General features: G+C 39.0%; 2 protein-coding genes across 28 annotated transcripts in view; both read right to left on the bottom strand.

The window, feature by feature from the left end:
* Positions 1 to 18554, bottom strand: part of Rims2 (regulating synaptic membrane exocytosis 2) — a 522675-nt gene that overhangs the window by 354943 nt on the left and 149178 nt on the right. For 26 of the 27 annotated variants that reach the window (XM_060389550.1, XM_060389547.1, XM_060389526.1 and 23 more), the window contains one exon: positions 8995 to 9305. In XM_060389550.1, coding sequence (XP_060245533.1) covers positions 8995 to 9305 — 311 coding nt within the window. Of the gene's footprint in view, positions 1 to 5374; positions 5399 to 8994; positions 9306 to 18554 lie in introns of all 27 variants that reach the window. The other variant, XM_060389567.1, reaches the window with a different exon arrangement.
* LOC110559804 (translation machinery-associated protein 7-like) lies at positions 6500 to 6787 on the bottom strand (the record flags this gene model as incomplete). Its single annotated transcript, XM_060390272.1, has 1 exon — positions 6500 to 6787. A coding segment is annotated over one exon (288 nt), but the record flags the coding sequence as incomplete, so codon positions are not given.

Here is an 18554-nt window from a genome sequence, read left to right on the forward strand (position 1 = left end):
AGACACCCCCCACAAAAAAAAAACTTCAGACCTATCTCTCTTATGAACATTGACACAAAACACTCAATAAAATACTTGCAAACCGAATACAAGAACACATGAAAGATATCATCTACCATGACCAAGTAGGCTTTATCCCAGGCAGGAAGGAGTGGTTCAATATACAGAAATCCATCAATGTAAGCAATCACATAAACAAACAAAAGAAAGAAAAAAAAAAAAAGCACATGATCATCTCCTTAGATGTCAAAAAAGCATTTGACAAAATCCAACATCCATTCATGTCTAAAGTTTTGGAGAGATCAGGGATACAAAACACATGGCTAAACCTACTATAGGCAATATACAGCAAGCTTATAGCCAACATCAAACTCAACAGAGAGAAACTTAAATCAATCCCACTGAAATCAGGGACAAGACAAGGCTGCCCACTCTCTCCATACCTCTTCAACGTAGTACTTGAAGTCCTAGCCAGAGCAATAAGACAACTAAAGGAGATCAAGCAGATACAAATCGGAAAGGAAGAAGTCAAAGTGTCACTATTTGCAGATGATATGATAGTATATATGAGCAACCCCAAAAATTCAACCAGAGAACTCCTCCAGCTGATAAACACCTTCAGCAAAGTGGCAGGATACAAAATTAACACAAAAAAAGTCAGTAGCCCTGCTGTGTACGAAAGACAAAAGGGCTCTCAACACCTTTTACAAGAGCCACAGTAACATAAAGTCCCTTGGGGTGAGTCTAACCAGGCAAGTGAAAGACCTGTATGAAAAAAACTTCAAGTCTCTGATGAAAGAAATTGAAGAAGGTATCAGAAGACGGAAAGATCTTCCATGCTAATGGATTGGAAGAATTAACATAGTTAAAAATGGCCATCCTACCAAAAGCAATCTACAGATTCAATGTAATTCCCATCAAAATACCAACACAATTCCTTACTGACCTTGAAAGAACAATTCTTAGTTTCATATGAAAAAACAAAAACAAAAACAAAACCCAGAATTGATAAAACAATCCTCTACAATAACAGATCTTTAGGAGTTATCTTTATTCCTGATCTCAAGCTGTACAATAGCGCAACAGTAATGAAAACTACATGGTACTGGCAGAGAAGCACTGTGGAGGATCAATGGAATCGAACAGAAGACCCAGAAGACAGAAGACAGCATATTTTGGATATGTGCCTAGGAGTGGTATAGCTGGATCTTGAGGTAGTACTATTCCTAATTTTCTGAGAAAGCACCAGATTGATTTCCAAAGTAGTTGTTCAAGTTTACATTCCCACCATCAGTGCAGTAGGGTTCCCCTTTCTCCACATCCTCTCCAGCATGTACTGTCTCTTGAGTTTTTGATCTTAAGTTTTTGATCCACACACCTATGGACACCTGATTTTTGACAAAGAAGCCAAAACCATACAATGGAAAAAAGACAGCATCTTCAACAAATGATGCTGGTCTAACTGGATGTCTGCATGTAGAGAAATGCAAATAAGCCCATATTTATCACCCTGCACAAAACTAAAGTCTAAGTGGATCAAAGACCTCAACATATAACCAGACACACTAAACCTGTTAGAAGAAAAAGTGGGGACGAGCCTGGAACTCATTGGCATAGGAGACAACTTCCTAAACAGAACACCAACAGCACAGGCTTGAAGAGCAACAATCACTAAATGGGACCTCATGAAACTGAAAAGCTTCTGTAAAGCAAAAGACACTGTCATCAGAAAAAAAAACAAACGACAGACAGCCTACAGACTGGAAAAAGATTTTCACCAACCCTGTATCTGACAAAGGGCTAATATCCAGAAAAATAAAGAACTCAAGAAGTTAAACACCAACAAACCAAGCAACCCAATTAAAATATAGGATACAGAGCTAAACAGAGAATTCTCAATAGAGGAATATCAAATGGCAGAGAAACACTTAAAGAAATGTTCATTGTCCTTAGTGATCAGGGAGATGCAAATCAAAATGACCTGAGATTTCACCTTACATCCATCAGAAAGGCTAAAATAAAAAAAAAACTCAAGAGACAATACATGCTAGAGAGGATGTGGAGAAAGGGGAACCCTACTGCACTGATGGTGGGAATGTAAACTTGTACAACTACTTTGGAAATCAATCTGGTGCTTTCTCAGAAAATTAGGAATAGTACTACCTCAAGATCCAGCTATACCACTCCTAAGCACATATCCAAAATACGCTCAACTATACAACAAGGACATTTGCTCAACCATGTTCGTAGCACCTCTATTCATAATAGCCAGAAGCTGGAAACAACCTAGATGCCCCTCAATGGAGGAATGGATACAAAAATTGTAGTACATTTACACAATGGAATACTACTCAGCAATTAAAAACAAAGAAATTATGAAATTTGCAGGCAAATGTTGGAAACTAGAAAAGATCATCTTGAGTAAGGTAATCCAGAAACAACAAAGACACAAACGGCATATACTCACTCATAAGTAGTTATCAGACATGTAATAAAGGATAAACATACTAAAATCTATACTCCTAAAGAATCTAAACAAAAAAGACCCTAGGGAAGATGCTCAATCATCATTCAGAAGGAAAAATATGATGGACATCGGAAGCAGAAGAAGACAGGGAGCAGGACAGGATCCTACCACAAAGGGCCTCTGAAAGACTCTACTGATCAAGATATCAAAGCAGAGGCTGAGACTGATAGTCAAACTTTGGGCAGAGTTCAGGGAATCTTATAGAAGAAGGGGGAGATAGAAAGACCTAGAAGGCACAGGAGCTTCACAAGTTGACCAACAGAGCCAAAAAAAAAAAAAAAAAAAATTAATGAGCCCTGGGGGACCTGCAGAGACTGATACCCCAGCTAAGGACCATGCATGGAGAGGACCTAAAACTCCAGCTCAGATGTAGGCCATACTCAGTCTCATGTGCATTTCCTAGTAAGGGGAGCAGGGGCTGTCTCTGGCTTGAATTGTGACAGGCTCTTTGATCACCACCCTCTGGGGTGCAGCCTTGCCAGGTCACAGAGGAAGACAATGCAACCAGTCAAATAGAAGGGGAGGAGGACATCCCCTATCAGTGGACTAGGGAAGAGGTATAAGGGGAAGAGGGAGGGAGTTGGGGATTGGGAGGAGAGAGGAGGAAGGGTGGGATTGTGAGAAGACATGGGAGGGGGCTGGAATACAAATTGAATAAATTGGAATAAATGATAATTAAAAAATGAAGCTGGGAAGTGTTGTCTCAAGCCTTTAATCCCAGCACTCAGGAGGCAGAGGCAGACAGATTTCTGAATTCAAGGCCAGCCTGGTCTACAGAGTACGTTACAAGACAGCCAGGGCTACACAGAGAAACCCTGTATCAAAAATAATAATAATAATAATAATAATAATAATATATCAAAATGAGAATAACAGAATCCAGGTTAAAAAATGTTTTATTAACATATTTCACCCTTTATTAACATAAAGAGAAGAAAAGTTATTTTCTTCTCTTTATGATCATAAAATATTGCTATCATTTCAAAATAGATTATAATTAAAATACCATTTTTGTAAGCTTTATGATAACCAAAGAGCAAGAATCTACAACTGACAAACGGAAAATAATAGTCAAGGACTCAAGCATATTTCTAGTCTACTTACTTAGCCACAAAGGAAAAGTACAAAAAAAGAAAGAAGCATATGCTGTCTACACACCTACACACATCACACTGAACTCTAATATGTAATTAATAAATAATGATCAAATAGTGCACTGTACATCATGATGGCTACAATTAATTTTAAAAATTGTACATTTGAAAACTGCTAAGAGTAGCCTTCAAATCTTCTCAACAGAAAAATAAGATATGTGATATAGCTCATACAAATGTATATATACTATATCAAATACAATGTATACTAAAAATACTGCAGATCATTTTGACTTTTCAATTTAAACAAATAAGTATGTAACAACAACAACAACAAAAGGAATGCAAGTGCTGGAAAAAGAAAAAAACCTACAAGTGCTGGAAATGAAATTAAAAAGCAGTTATAAGGCCTTTCCTCTTCAACAATTACTTGAATTTTAAATGAAATAACATTTAATCACAAAATTTTAACCAAGCTCTTTCCACCATCTTTCTGCACCATCCTGGCAGATGCTCTCAAGAATATCAATCAACAATGCTGAGAAGAGAGGCAAACGCCAGGTCCTCCTCAGACCATGCTCCAAAGTCATCATTCGGTCCCTAACTGTGACGGTGAAGCACAGTTACATTGGGGAGTTTGGGATCACTGATGACCACAGAGCTGGGAAAATTGCTGTGAACCTCACAGGCAGGTTGAACAAGTGTGGCGTGATCAGCCCTAGATGTGATGTGCAACTCAAAGACCTACAAAAATGGCAGAACAAGCTGCTCCCATCCTGTCAGTTTGGTTTGTACTGACAACCTCAGCTGCCATCATGGACCATGAAGAAGCAAGATGAAAACACACAGGAGAGGAAATCCTGGGATTTTTTTTTCTAGAGATGTAAAACATAAATAAAAAGCGTCCATAGACTAAAAAAAAAAAAATTAAAATGGATCATGTCTACAAGTAAATTCTGAGAGTATAAAATCTCTAGAAGAAAGTTTAGATGAAAGTATTTGGAGATAGCTCTGTGGACTTTGCATGCATGAGACATTTTTGTTCAATTCCCAGTACCACAAAAGATAATACTCTAGGTTTTGCCTCTGATTCAGGCTAAAGACAAAGCTTCTAAAAGGAATAGAGGAAAACTTTTTGACTCTAGGATAGGCAACGATTTCTTAGAATCAATGATTTTCTTAGGAAGTACTAATCAACAGAAAATCAGAGAGCATCAAAATTAAAATTTTGTTCATCAGAAGGTAGATAAGATGGGTATAGTGGCAAATGCCAGCACGTGGGAGGCTAAGGTGAGAGAATAAGGAATTTAAAGCAAGGCTTGACTACATAATAAGCTCCAGGCCAGCTTGAGCTACACAGTGAAACCCTGTTCATGACACTGTATATAATAAAATTATATTTCAAGAAATTTCAAAAGAAAACATTCGTAATGCATATAGCTTAAAAAGGAATATATAGCACTTTTAAAATTTAGTGTAAAAGTAGGTAATTGCCAGACTATTTCATTAAGTGGAAAGAAAGTTAGCAGTAACCTTTTAAAGGGCCACTGAGAAGTTAAATTGCAGTTACTAACAACGTAAGTGCCACATTTCTCGCTATCCCCTGCCTCTTCAAGTGAACACCACTAACATACTCCCAAGGTGGACACCAGAGCTGGCTGCAACAATGAATGCATCCACAGAATACCCAACACCTTCAACTGCAGCACACATGGGAATTCTTTCTAGACACCATGCAATAATCGTGAACAACTTGAGGATGCTGGGTGAGGTTTTGCTCCTGTTGTTTTGAACTGTTAAGACAGGTCAGTGAACTCCTCCCCACCTGAGCAGAAACCACACTCCATCCACAGTACTTCAATTTAAATCTGATTAGGAGGCTTGAGCAGCACCAAAAGTGGCACCTCTCACAATGGCTGCCCTTTAGATCAAAGGCTCTCTGGTTCCATGTAGGAGCTAGCAAATTCAGAGGGCATCTCACAATTCCAATGCCTCATTTAGGCTATTTCACCACACAATATGCTGTCAAAGTACTTACTCCAAGTCAAAGCAAGGCCTTAATAGGGAACAGAAGAAGCACTATCTGAATAAAAAAAGTATCCAAAGAAACAAGACTACCCCATCTGTTCCCTATTGGTGGATCTCAGTTTGGTTGAAGTGGTTCAGTGCAGATACTCTGCATTGGCTTATGACTACATGATGGCAGTGCCTAAGTTTCTCTCTGTAAATGAATCCTTTTGCCAAATACAGTTCAGACTGCTCACTACTGACAAGCGTAATGGGGGCACTGAACAGATAATGGGGGACACTCTCCCACCCTGAGAACAGCCCGGAGTTTAGTGGATGAGTGCAGCAGTGAGGGAAGCAGGAGGTGTCGGCTAGGATCTTCTGACAAGACTGCACGCCACTTCTGGGCAGCAATGTTGGCATGATCTGTGCCAGCAGGGAGGAGGTTGGGCAACTAGAAGTTTGAAATTCTTCAGTAAACTGAAAGCTTACTTAGGCACCAGAAACCTTAACAAGTAATCACATTAAGCCATGTACTTCCCTTATAGTATGTTTTACCCCATCCACACACCTACACGCACACACACACAAATTCTGTTTGGGATAATGATTTAAGAAGTGAACTGAGACATGTGAAGAGGTTTGTTTAATCACATACTATATTGGGATGCTGAAGACCTGCAGCAGACGTAAATTCCAAGTCTTGTTATAATTTTTTTTGTTTTGTTTTACTACAAAAGTTTATTACAATATACAATAGGCTCCAGGATAACAGTTCTAGCTGTAGGTGGCAAAGATGTTATGGCAGGGGATCCAGATGTTTAAATAGGAATGGAAGAGGATCACCATTACCTCAGATACGAGGAATAGCTTACTTTTTGCCAGATTTCTTAATTCCACCTGTGGCCAGGGGCCCCTTCCCCGCAGCCTTGGCTTTCAGCTCCTTGAGTTTCTTCTGCTCCTCTTTCTGTTTCTGCCTGAAAGCCTTATCCTCCTCATCCATCTCCTTGGCCTGCTTCTTGGGCTGTTTCAGGGGCTTCTTTTTGCCACTTTCGTGGCCAGACAAGGCGCCGACAGCCCCTTCACCAGTCCCTGATCTCAAGCCCTTGTTATAATTTTTTAAGATTATGAAATTATCAAAACACACATGAATCAAGTTTTAATACACTGTCTGGGTGAATGCAGCTGTCCATTGCACCATTGATTTCTTTGGGTTCTCGGGCATGGTTCGACAGTGTAAGAACTCTGTAACATTAACACTGAATAAAAAGTAAACCTAAAAGAAAATAGTGTAAAAGTACATAGTATGTACTGCTCACCAAAGAAAACGTATACTCCTCCATGGCTAGTAGGAGTACAAGCTTGTATAAACACTTCGGAAATCAATTTGGCAGTTTCTCAGAAAACTGGGAATAGATCTACCTTGAAGCCCAGCTATACTACTCCTGGGGATATACCCAAAAGACCCGCCACAATACCACAAGGACACTTGCTCAACTATATTCATAGCAGCTTTATTTATAATAGCCAGGAAGTGGAAACAACCTAGATGTCCCTCAACCTAAGAATAGATAAAGAAAATGTGGTACATTTACACAATGGAGTATTACTCAGCCATTTAAAACAAAGACATCATGCAATTTGCAGGCAAATGGATGAAATTAGAAAAATCATCCTGAGTGAGGTATCCCAGACCCAGAAAGATAAACATGGTATTTACTCACTTATAAATGGATATTAGCCAAAAAGTATAGAATAACCAACCTACAGACCCAAAGAAGCTAAGAAACAAGGAGGACCCAAGCAGGGGGTGGCACTTGTCTTTCACTGAGAAGAGAAAATAAAATAGATATCTGGACTGAGGGAGGGGAAGGATGGGAACAGGAAAAATGAGGTGGGTGGAGGACAGAGGGAGAGAGTACTGGGAAGGACAACTGATGGTGGGGGGAGGGAGAAATCTCTGGCATGAACTAAAAACCTAGGACAATAGAAACTCCCAGGAAACTATAAGGGCAACACTAGCTAAGACTCCTAGTAGTGGGCTGTAGAACCTGAACCACCCAATTCTGTAACCAAGCAAAACTCCCAATGGATGGATTGAGACACTGACCCAGCCATAAAACCTTAGACCCACAATTTGTCCTGCTTACAAGATGTGCAGGGATAAAAGATGGAGCAGAATGACCGGCCCAGCTTGAGACCCATGCCATGAGACACACTATTAATATATTCTGCTATACTTGTAGACAGAAGCCTAGCCTAGGCTAGGCTTCATCACAAAGGCTTCACCCAGCAATGGATGGAACCAGATACAGAGACTCACGGCCAAACATTAGGAAGAGCTTAGGAACTCCTATGGAAGAGGGGAGGAAGGACTGCAGAAGCCAGTGGGGTCAAGAACACCACAAGAAAACCTACAGAATCAACAAATCTAGGCCCATCGTGGGTCACACAGACTAGCCACCAACCAGCATATATGGGACCGACCTGCTCTCTGCACATGCATATTACAGTTGTGCAGGTAGGTCTTCAGGTGGGACTCCTAAAGCAAAAGCAGAGGCTGTCTCTGACTACATTGCCTGCCTTTGGATCCCTTTCCCCTAACTGGACTTCCTAGTCTAACCTCAACAGAAGATGTGCCAAGTCTTACAGCAACTTGATGTGCCAAGGCTGGCTGATATCCCTGGAGGCCTCCCCTTTTCTGAGGAAAAATGGAGGAGGGGTAGATGGAGCAGGCAAGGGAGGTGAGAGGGAGGGACTAGAAAGAGAGAAGGAAGGGAAAACGGTGATCCAGATGTAAAGTAAACAACTTAATTAACTTAACTAATAAAAAAGAAAATACGAAAATGCCTACTAACCACAAGCAATAGCCTTTGCCTTTACTAAAGAAAGACCACAGTGAAAAGCTGACAAACCCGGTAGGAAGGCCATCACTTAAAACAACAGCAACAAAAGCTGTCCTGTTTAAATTCACTTCTTTAGTTTGGGAAACCTATCTTATAATCGTCCCCATATCAAACATAAAATACTTTAAAAACCAGTCGTAACTCAAATTCTGAACATCACATAAAGCACTTACAAAAAAATGGATAATAGCATTTAATTAACTCACTGCTAGTTAAACATTTCACATATATTTTTTTCTGCCTGGAAAGAATATTATGAATACCACACTTGGGTCAACAAGACAGCTCAGCAGGTCAAGGCATATGCTACACAAGCCTCAGGACCCGAGTTCAACCTCCGGAACCCACAAAAAGGTAGAGAACCAACTCCACAAAGTTGTCCTCCTCTGAATGATGTACATGATACATCATTCAAACTCACACACAAACAAATTTTACCTTGAGATTAAACAATGTTTACCTGTCTGAAGGCATGTCACTGGCAATCTGGTGCTTCACTCCTGAACCATTTTTAATAGAATCCTGTCTTGTGAGCCCATGAGATCGACCTTTCTCCACTGCAGGTACAGATAAGTCACCTGGGGGTCCTTGAAACTGGGTCTGCTCATGTAGTTTTGCTTTTTTCTCCTGAGGTGCCTCCTCATTTCGAAGCCCTTGAAGAACCTTTTGATCAGGTTGCTGTGGTGTATTGGACCCACTATTATAAAACCATGCTCCTGATTTAGTGAGGATTTCTTGTTGTTTTCGGCACAAATTACACACCCACATAACCTGCACATAATAACACAGAAAAAATAAATTAGTCTCCCTCAAAAATAAAGGAGAGAAAATTCAAGCCAACAAAAGATGGTTGCACTTCTTAAGTTAAAATAAAGTCTAATTGTATTATAAATTAAATAATTTATTCTCTTTTAACTTTTTAAAAATGATTATAGTGAAAGTACACTGACAGAAAAACCATATCAAAATTAAAATTATTTGTTTGTATTTATAATTATTTTTATTTAGTTTGAAGTATGACATGCTAAATAGAAAATGAATTTTGAAGTTAATCAATTTTAAATAGTATAATAAAACAGAACAGTAAAACCTTCAGCTAGGTGCAGACCATTCATATCTACAGAACTCAGTTTCTGTAACATAGGTTAGATATAAATAATACTTATTTTCTTGTATTGTTTTTAAAAACATAAATAATTCTTAAAGTACCTGTTACAGAGTACATTTCCAGTAATTAACTCTTAATATTAGGGTAAAATACTCTACCACAAACTATCCTTCTTTATATATAACTATATCATTTTAAAGAGTTTTATTTCTTTTAAGTAGCTACTAATGACTAAAACAAACCCAAGAACACTACTAATTTCAATAAAACCTATTAATCGATCATAATTTGTTATATTTGATTTTTTTACCTTCATATCTATATTTTTGTGCTATTCACAATAGATAACCTAGACTTTCATCAAGAGATTAATAGATAAAAAAGATGTAGTAAATGTACCCAACTGGATTTTATTCACCAACAAAGAATACAAAAAAACAAATGCAGCAAGAGATCTCTATGCTGTGAAACAGCCAGATGCAGAAAGAAAAATACCACAGCATTCTCTCATATGCTGACACTAGATTTAGAGATAGAGAGAAGGGAGAAACAGATGCTAATGCAGTGGAGAGGCATGAGAGGGGGCAGGAGGGAAGAAGGGGAAAAGTGAGAATATGGATGACAGACAGACAGATATAGATGGCAGATTGATAGACAGACAGAGGATAGAGACAGAAGATACATATAAACAGATAGACAGACATGGATGATAGACAGATAGATATACGGATAGATATAGATGGACAACCAACAGACCAACAGATAGACAGGCAGGCAAGGTACGATTGTGGTAGAGGAGCTATAGGAAACAGAGAATAAAAAGAGACAGTGGAGGGGAGTGAATATAGCCAAAGTACCTGATACAACAAATGTGAATAAACAAAAACTATTCCCACAAAAATACAAGATATATTTGATTTTTATTATGGAAAAAATCCCAACAACTTTTAAATCACACTTCAGTAATATTATCTATATTCAAATTGTTCCCAAATAGAATTTGAATTTTTTTCTTATAAACTTGAATTTCATACCCATTAGACAGCAATGTCCCTTGTTCCCTTCTTTCCAACCATAATGATACCCATCCAATGCCTGATTGGTAATTGAAATTTTATTTTCAAATTTCAATAAGGAAATTAGTGCTATGTAACCAGAAAATCCTTCTCCTCAACCTCAAAAATATTTTGATTAATTAAAAAATCTATAAATAATTAAAGATATTTGTTCATGAAATGCAAAGCAATCACATTTCAAATGAGTGCTGACTATATGCTTACACTGACTCACATAAAGACTCCTTGTTTCTAGACATTTTTTTCGCATTTAAATGACTTACAAAAAAATTAATGATTATAGTAAAAGAAAGCCTTCTCTACTTAGTAATTAACAATAAAGCAGAAATGAGTTCGTAAGACAGATAATTATCCATCCCTGTACCCAAGCTGGTATTTTTACTGAAATAAAAATGTTTTGTATCATTTACGGTTGGCTTAATGTCCCATTAAACCAGTTCATATTATTCAGATAGTTTGCATCACATAGCATTGTAATTGTTCATCAGGATTATGATTTTAGTTCTTTCCTTACATGGAAATGCATTCTTTTATTCACTACTGAATTTACTATCATTTTTGGAAACAAAGACACTATCATCTACTAGCATAAGGAGACCATGTAAGTCACAGACTGCTAAAATCTAAACGCCTGCAAGCCTGAAGTCACTTAAAGCAATCCTGAAAGAAACATAAGGTATTTGATATTATAAACCAGTATTTATGTTTCACCAATTCCCAAATAAGTTACTCATCAATAATGTCAATATGTATGCCAATTTTATTTTGTAAATAAGTATTTTTTAACAAAAACACTGTGATTCTGCTCAATTTCTATAAACAAACTCCACAGTTCAAATTTCATTTTCTATGATTGATGTGAATAGACAATAAACATAAATATATCCAAATGCACCAATCAATTTTAAAAGTCAAATGATAACCAAGATATGACCACTTTTGATGTAAACTGTGACAAATGAAGATAGTTGCAGACATCTTTTAAGCAGGAAGTTCTTTAAAAATAAATAAAAACCTGTTGCTGGGAACCAAACCAACACACTTGATAGGTAAATGCTCTTTCACTGACCTAAATCTTCAACCCCAACAAATAAAATCTGCATATCAACATTTCTGTCTTAAACAAATTACTATTTCTATTACAATGGTAATCTGTAAAAGGACTCTAAAATTAAACTATAATAGAATAAGTCACAACCAAGGCATTAAAGAATAAAATCTTTTTCTTGATAATTAACAATGAAATAAATGAATATGCAAGGAAATTATCTAACCGCTGTTATCTACCTATATTAACCTCTGCAAAAAGGATCCAGAACTAATATATATTCAGGATGGTCTCTTGAAAGAACCACAGCCAATTTAATGGAAAAAGACAGAAAGTATCCTTAATATAAAACACTCCAAAAGCAACTTATGTGAAAAAGTAACCTGAAGCTGAGGGGTGCTACACCCCTATAATCTCAGCACTTAGAAGATGAAAGATAGAGGATCAGAAATTCAAGGCAAGCCTTGACTACGTATCAAGTTTGAGCCCAACCTGAACTGCATGAGACCCTTCTCAAAAAACATTTTTTAAAGAAGAAGGTGATGGCATTGGAAAAAAGAAAGAGCAAAGGAGAGACTGAGTGAAAGTAAGAGGAGACAATTGGGAAGGAAATAAGGAAATGGTGTGGGAGTCAGGGAAGGGTAGAAAAGGGTAGTTAGATGATGAGTGTCAGTAAAAAATAGTGTATACAAATCTATAATTTTCAGAAAGAAAGAAAAGAAAGAAAGAAAGAAAGAAAGAAAGAAAGAAAGAAAGAAAGAAAGAAAGAAAGAAAGAAAGAGAAAGAAAGGGGGAGGAAAACAAAGAGATGGAGGGAGCAGGGGAAGTAGAAAGAGTAAGAGAGAGAAATGAAGGAAGGGAGGGAGGAAGGAAAAGATCGAGAAAAGGAAGGAAGGAAGGGAGGGAGGGAGGGAGGGAGGGAGGGAGGGAGGAAGGAAGGAAGGAAGGAAGGAAGGAAGATGTAGTGACACAAATTCATATTCCCCTTTAAAACGGTAAACTTTATAAAATTAAGTTATTAAATATAAATTAAAATATTTCAGAGAATAAAAGTCAGAAAACAAAAAAAAATAGGACATAATGACAGTCTAACCTATGTTAATTTCACTGGCTTTAAATTTACCAAATTTACATTGTTTTAAGTCAGCTCATTTATCAGCCACTTCAGTGCAGTCATGAAATTAAGCAAATTAGCTGTAAAAGCCCATAGCATTATTAGGTCTTTTAAGGAACAAAGTGTGAATAAGCGGAAGCTAACACCAAAACTAACTTACTATGTACTCTGAAAGTGCTGCTATGATTAGCACTCTTAAAATGGGCGGGGGAGGGGGGAAGGAAGCTAAAGATCAAGGAACTCAAATGATGAGGAGGAGGAGTTGGAGGAGGAGTTGTAGTATGGGAACATAATGAAAACTTAAAGGAAAGTTAGCTGATCACCACACCAGTGTGGACATCACACAGAATAACTACTACTACATTGAGCTCAAATATTTGTTTTAATTCATCATTTTACTTGATAGCATGGTCTCAATGAATCTCCAACCCTTTAAAAGCATGTGTTTTGATAAAAATAGAACTAGAGCAATTTTTAGCTAGGGTATTAAGCAGTTTCAGTACCATTCAGCAAGTCAGAAGTCCCAAGTCCACATTCCATGAAGTAATGTGGGTTAGCTTGAAATCACAGGCATATTTAGACTACAGAAACTAGAAAACATTACAAATAGTTTTTTTTTCTAAAACTCAGATATCAGCACAATATTTATTCCACTAAAGTAATGACACTATATTCAGTATTTATAGACAAACTTGAAGCTGTAATTTACCATAAAAATTAATTCAGAGCATAAAATTCCAATGTATATACAGATGGGAAAATAACCACTGAAACTAACTTGTTATTTTTATGAATTCAGACAATACTGACTACATGACTAGTGTATGCCAGGCACTAAGCAAGGAGCTGGCGAATAAGATCAAGGGGTATAAATTTTGTTGTGAATTTTAAAGAACAGGGAGAGAGAAAAATCGGCAAGAAACTATAAATATTGCTTGTGTTACAGTTGCAAGTGCTATGACAGGGCTACATTCACATCACGGGTCCTTTGGTGCTTTCTTCTCTGACTAACACTGTATCAGAGGAAAATGAGGATGGAAGGGACATCACCAAGAGACGTAGAATCCAGAGAGACACAACCACAGCATTACCCATGGCCAGGTACCTTTGTCTCACAATAGGCAGAATTTATAGGTAAATGGATAACAATCTATAAGTGAGCCCCTCAATATTGATAGGGTGGATTTTCACACAACCTCAAATATCAAGGCTTTCAGTGGCATATATCCTTGAAGATTAAGGCTTTCAAGCAGGTCACTATAATCCTTTTAAGAGGCTGCTGAAACACAGAGCGAAAATCAGAAATATGCTTTATCTGATATCCCTGGGTTAAGCAGCAAGACTATGCATGTTCCCTCTAAACATTGCCATGCCATTTCTGGTTACAGCCACATATATAGGCTAAAGCAGACTAGTGTCTAGGAGATTGTAAAATCAGGTTTAAACTTGGGCCTTTCTAAGGCTGAGTCATTACACTCTTCTCTGATGACTACTGTTGTGCTTTGAAAAAAAAACTCACCAAAATATACCTGGCTTCTCTGTTGTTTATCTGATTTTCTTCAGTACATGAAGAAAGCAAGCCAGGCCTATTCTGGTTATCCTGTTACTATTTTGACAACTTTCAGACTGTGCCTAGATTTGAATGAATGTAAATTATAAATGAGCATTTTTTTTTTTTTTTACTTAAGTCATTCTACTCAGAGTGTAAGTTTCAAATCAGAATGACTGCACATTTTGTTTACCTGAGTAAGTCATATCTGCAAGGCACAACTATTGGGCACAACAATTATTGTGCCAATTACACATTTGAATATATACACAAGATTATCAACGACACCAAATCTAATCTCTTGACCTGGTACAATAAAAAGAGGTGTGCCCTCAAACACAAAGATGGCAGACACACTGACTCATCATGGTCACTCTTGAAATGAAAACTGCAAGTTGCAGGTTCACAGAGAGACCCTGCTATAAGAAGTGACGCTGAGAGTGAGAGGGAGGGACCCAGCACCCCTGCTGTGTATACTGCACTATGCACTGCCTCTCTGTCTCGTGTGTGTGTGTGTGTGTGTGTGTGTGTGTGTGTGTGTGTGTGATATCTACCTCCCTCACCCCCGACTCCACCTCTCTCTATCTCTCTACCCAAATGTAACTTGTCAAACTGAAATTTTATTGAGTAAATTGAAAGAAAACCTGTCAAAGTGTTGCTGTGATAAGTGATATAAAAGCATAGACAAATACAGTGTCTACCCACTATGTCAGAATTTATTGAACAGCAATAATTTATAAGCTATGTTAATTTCATAGGCTTTAAATTAACCAAGTAGTCCTGGTTTCACTTCCTGCTTATGGCCATTGGCTGGCATAGATTCTTTTATTCCAATCTTTCTTGCTTTTATACTTCACATAATTATATTTATAGGTTACAGAATGGTTACAGAAATGTTAAGGAAGGTTAAGGGTTCACACGACCTCTGCTAAAGGTAGTGGCACAGAGTTGGAATAAATGCAAGGGAGACCAGAAGAGAGTCTAACAGACACAGAGTTAAAATGTCAGTATGCATGGCAGGAAGTCTCAAGTGTCAGTTTGATGAGGACCATGTGTCTTGGACAGGGGGAAACTATGCTCTACTTCGGGCTGAGGAACAAAAGCAGTTCTTTGCTGATTCACAGGCCTGTGCAGGACAGGACCAGGCTTGCTGCATAGGTACAGAACCCAAACTCTTGTCCTTGGGCCTGCACAGTAGCCACTTTTAGCCACTGAGCCATTCCCAGCCGTGTTCTAACTCTTCCCTGATGGTCTTCAGGTGTTCTGTGCCAAAACCCAGAAGTCTCAAAACTCATAGTCTTCTTAACCAAGAACTATGATCTATTATTATTTCCCTTCTTCAGCTGTCTCAGACACCGGTGATTCCTATTAGGCTCTGAATAATCCTCTATTCAGCCATATTCTAAGTTACCAAGCTGTCATTCTAAGAAGCTACCTCATCCTTCTCCATGCTCACTAAGAGAAAAGGAGAGAAGATAGTTGCAGGCACTTGTAATTATATTTATGTCACTGACACAATGGTAGAGTTAAAGATAGCTCTGAAAGGTATACTATGAGCTTTTCTTGTCATTTTTTCCCTTTAGTACTATGGACTCTAACTTAGAACATCATGGTCCTGAGGCAAGCACTCTATCACTGAGCCATATCCATCTTCTGATGCATTCTTAATGGTAAGTCCGTGTCTCCAGAGAATCCACAGGGAAGGAAGGAAACTATACTGACTTAAATCACCCAATCCTTCCCTAGAAAAAGTCTAGCAGAACAGTGGGGCTGAGGTGCCATCACTCAGCCATCACTTCATGGCTGAACTGCCATGAAATACCAGTGCACCAGTGGGTGCTAGGACATCTGAAGGATGACTACTTCAGAAGAATCTCAAACATTAAGAAAGTAAAAGATATTTTTAAAATTTAACCAATCACATTGTCCTCTACAAAGAAAATATCTAAAAAAGAGAAATGTAAAATATCAAATACTGGCCTCACCTCCGTCTGCATTCTCCACCCTACAACATTCACATCCGCACACATGTACACAGAGGCAAAGGAGGTAGGCTTACTTTGGTTTTTGGTTTTTGTTTTTGTTTTTGACTTCTCTTGTCTATATATCTAGTGCATTCTCCAAACACTATTTGGCTGGAAATAAAGAACTTTTTGTAAAGGAGATCACATTTTTAGGCCATGAAAAAAGGATTAAACTTTTTTAAAAAGTCAAAATCATTTCTTGTATCTTAGCGGATTTTGGTGAGATAAAACCAGAAATCAGAGGGGAGGGGCAAGATGGCGGCGCCAGGAGGACTCTCATTCTGAGCAGCAGCAGCAGGATCAGCACAGTGACCAGTAATCAGAACTCGCGGCCATAAAACACAGTCATCGTGTTTCCCAGGTGAGAGGATACCCCACAGTGGGGGATTCAATCAGCTTTTAACTCACCTGGCTAAACCGCTGAAGAGATCCCGGTTCCACCAGACGCTTGGCTCCAGACCGCCAGCCCCAGCCCAGAGCCACAAGCCAGTGTCTCTGGTCACGGTCCCAGACTGAACCTTGGACACCACACTATCAGAGGCTGGAATTTTCAGTCGAGAGATAACCCCAGGGTACAGGAAATGATTGGGACCGGCCTTAGGTCACCCAGACATCCCCTGGAAAAGACTCAGGGTCCACAGGCACCCCAGGAGCCAGCCAGGAGCCAGAGCCCGGAACCCAGGCTCCGGCACAGAGCCCTGCCTGCCTGCGCGCCTGATTCGCCGCCTGAGATAGAACTGTGGGCACCAGGGCACCAGCGAATGAGTTTCACTGTCCCGTGCAAACACACAGGGAGGGAAACTGCTGGTCTGATCTCAGAGCACTCAGCCGACACCCCCAGCCTGAAAAGGTCCCCGGAAAATTACCCAGCTTAGGGACGCACCCAGGCTCCAAAAGGCTGCAAAGGCAGACACAGGTAGTTTCTGCGCACCAGACAGCTGACAAAGACTGAGCTGCCACCACTCAGCTGTGCTCCAGGAACAGGCAGTTTCTGCGGCCAGCCAGCTGGCAGACACTGAGCAGTGTGCACCAGGGCAAAAAAAGACACTGGGAGTCGTGTCTCCAGAGAATCCACAGGGAAGGAAGGAAACTATACTGACTTAAATCACCCAATCCTTCCCTAGAAAAAGTCTAGCAGTCTAGTGGGACCGAGGCGCAGACACAGGCACAAACAGTTGAGGCGCGCCTGATGTCCAACTGGGTCACAGCAGCTGATCATTAAATTTACAACAAGAAACCCAGAAACAGGGCAGCTGCCCTCAGGACTTCCCTGGGTGAGAGGAGAACCCTCTCGACTAACAAAGACCACAGTTACCACTCAGGTCTATATCCCTGTGGTGAGCAACTCCTGAAAAAACACCAGCCATCCAGGGACTATACCCAAAAAGCTGAGAAGACATCCTTCAGGAAAAAACAGCTTTCTGCAAAGGGGATTCTCTCCACCACAGGATCCCCAGGAACCACCAGAAAATAACCCCAAACACCTAAGATAACACAATGGGTAGAAGCCAGCGTAAAAAGCTCAAGCAACAAAAGACAGAGCAATATGGCATCTCCAGAACCCAGTTACCCAGGGGCAAGTAGCCCTGGACACCCCAGCATAACTGAAATCCAAGAAGATGACCTAACAATTATGCTCATGAAGATGATAACAGAGGAAACAAATAAGATACGTAAAGACATAGAAGAAGATAAACTCAAACAGAATATTGCCATCCGTAAAGAAATAGAGGAAGCTGCAGCCAAACAGTTTATGGCCTTTAGAAAGGAAATGCTTAAAGCACTGAATGAAATAAAAGAAACAGAGTTGAAGGAACTAAAAGAAAAACAGGAAAGTACAATCAGACAGGTGAAGGAAGTAAACAAAACAACTCAAGACCTGAAGATAGAATTGGAAAAATTAAAGAAAACACAAATGGAAGAAATAATGGAAAGGAAGAATCTAGAGAAGAAAACAGGAACTACAGAGGTAAGCATAACCAACAGACTACAAGAGATGGAAGAAAGAATCTCAGGTGTAGAAGATACAATGGAAGAAATCGATGTATCTGTCAAAGAAAATGTTAAATCCGAAAAATTCCTGACACAGACCGTCCAAGAA

This window comes from Meriones unguiculatus, chromosome 8, assembly GCF_030254825.1.
Source record: "Meriones unguiculatus strain TT.TT164.6M chromosome 8, Bangor_MerUng_6.1, whole genome shotgun sequence".
In the NCBI taxonomy this organism is placed as follows: Eukaryota; Metazoa; Chordata; class Mammalia; order Rodentia; family Muridae; genus Meriones; species Meriones unguiculatus.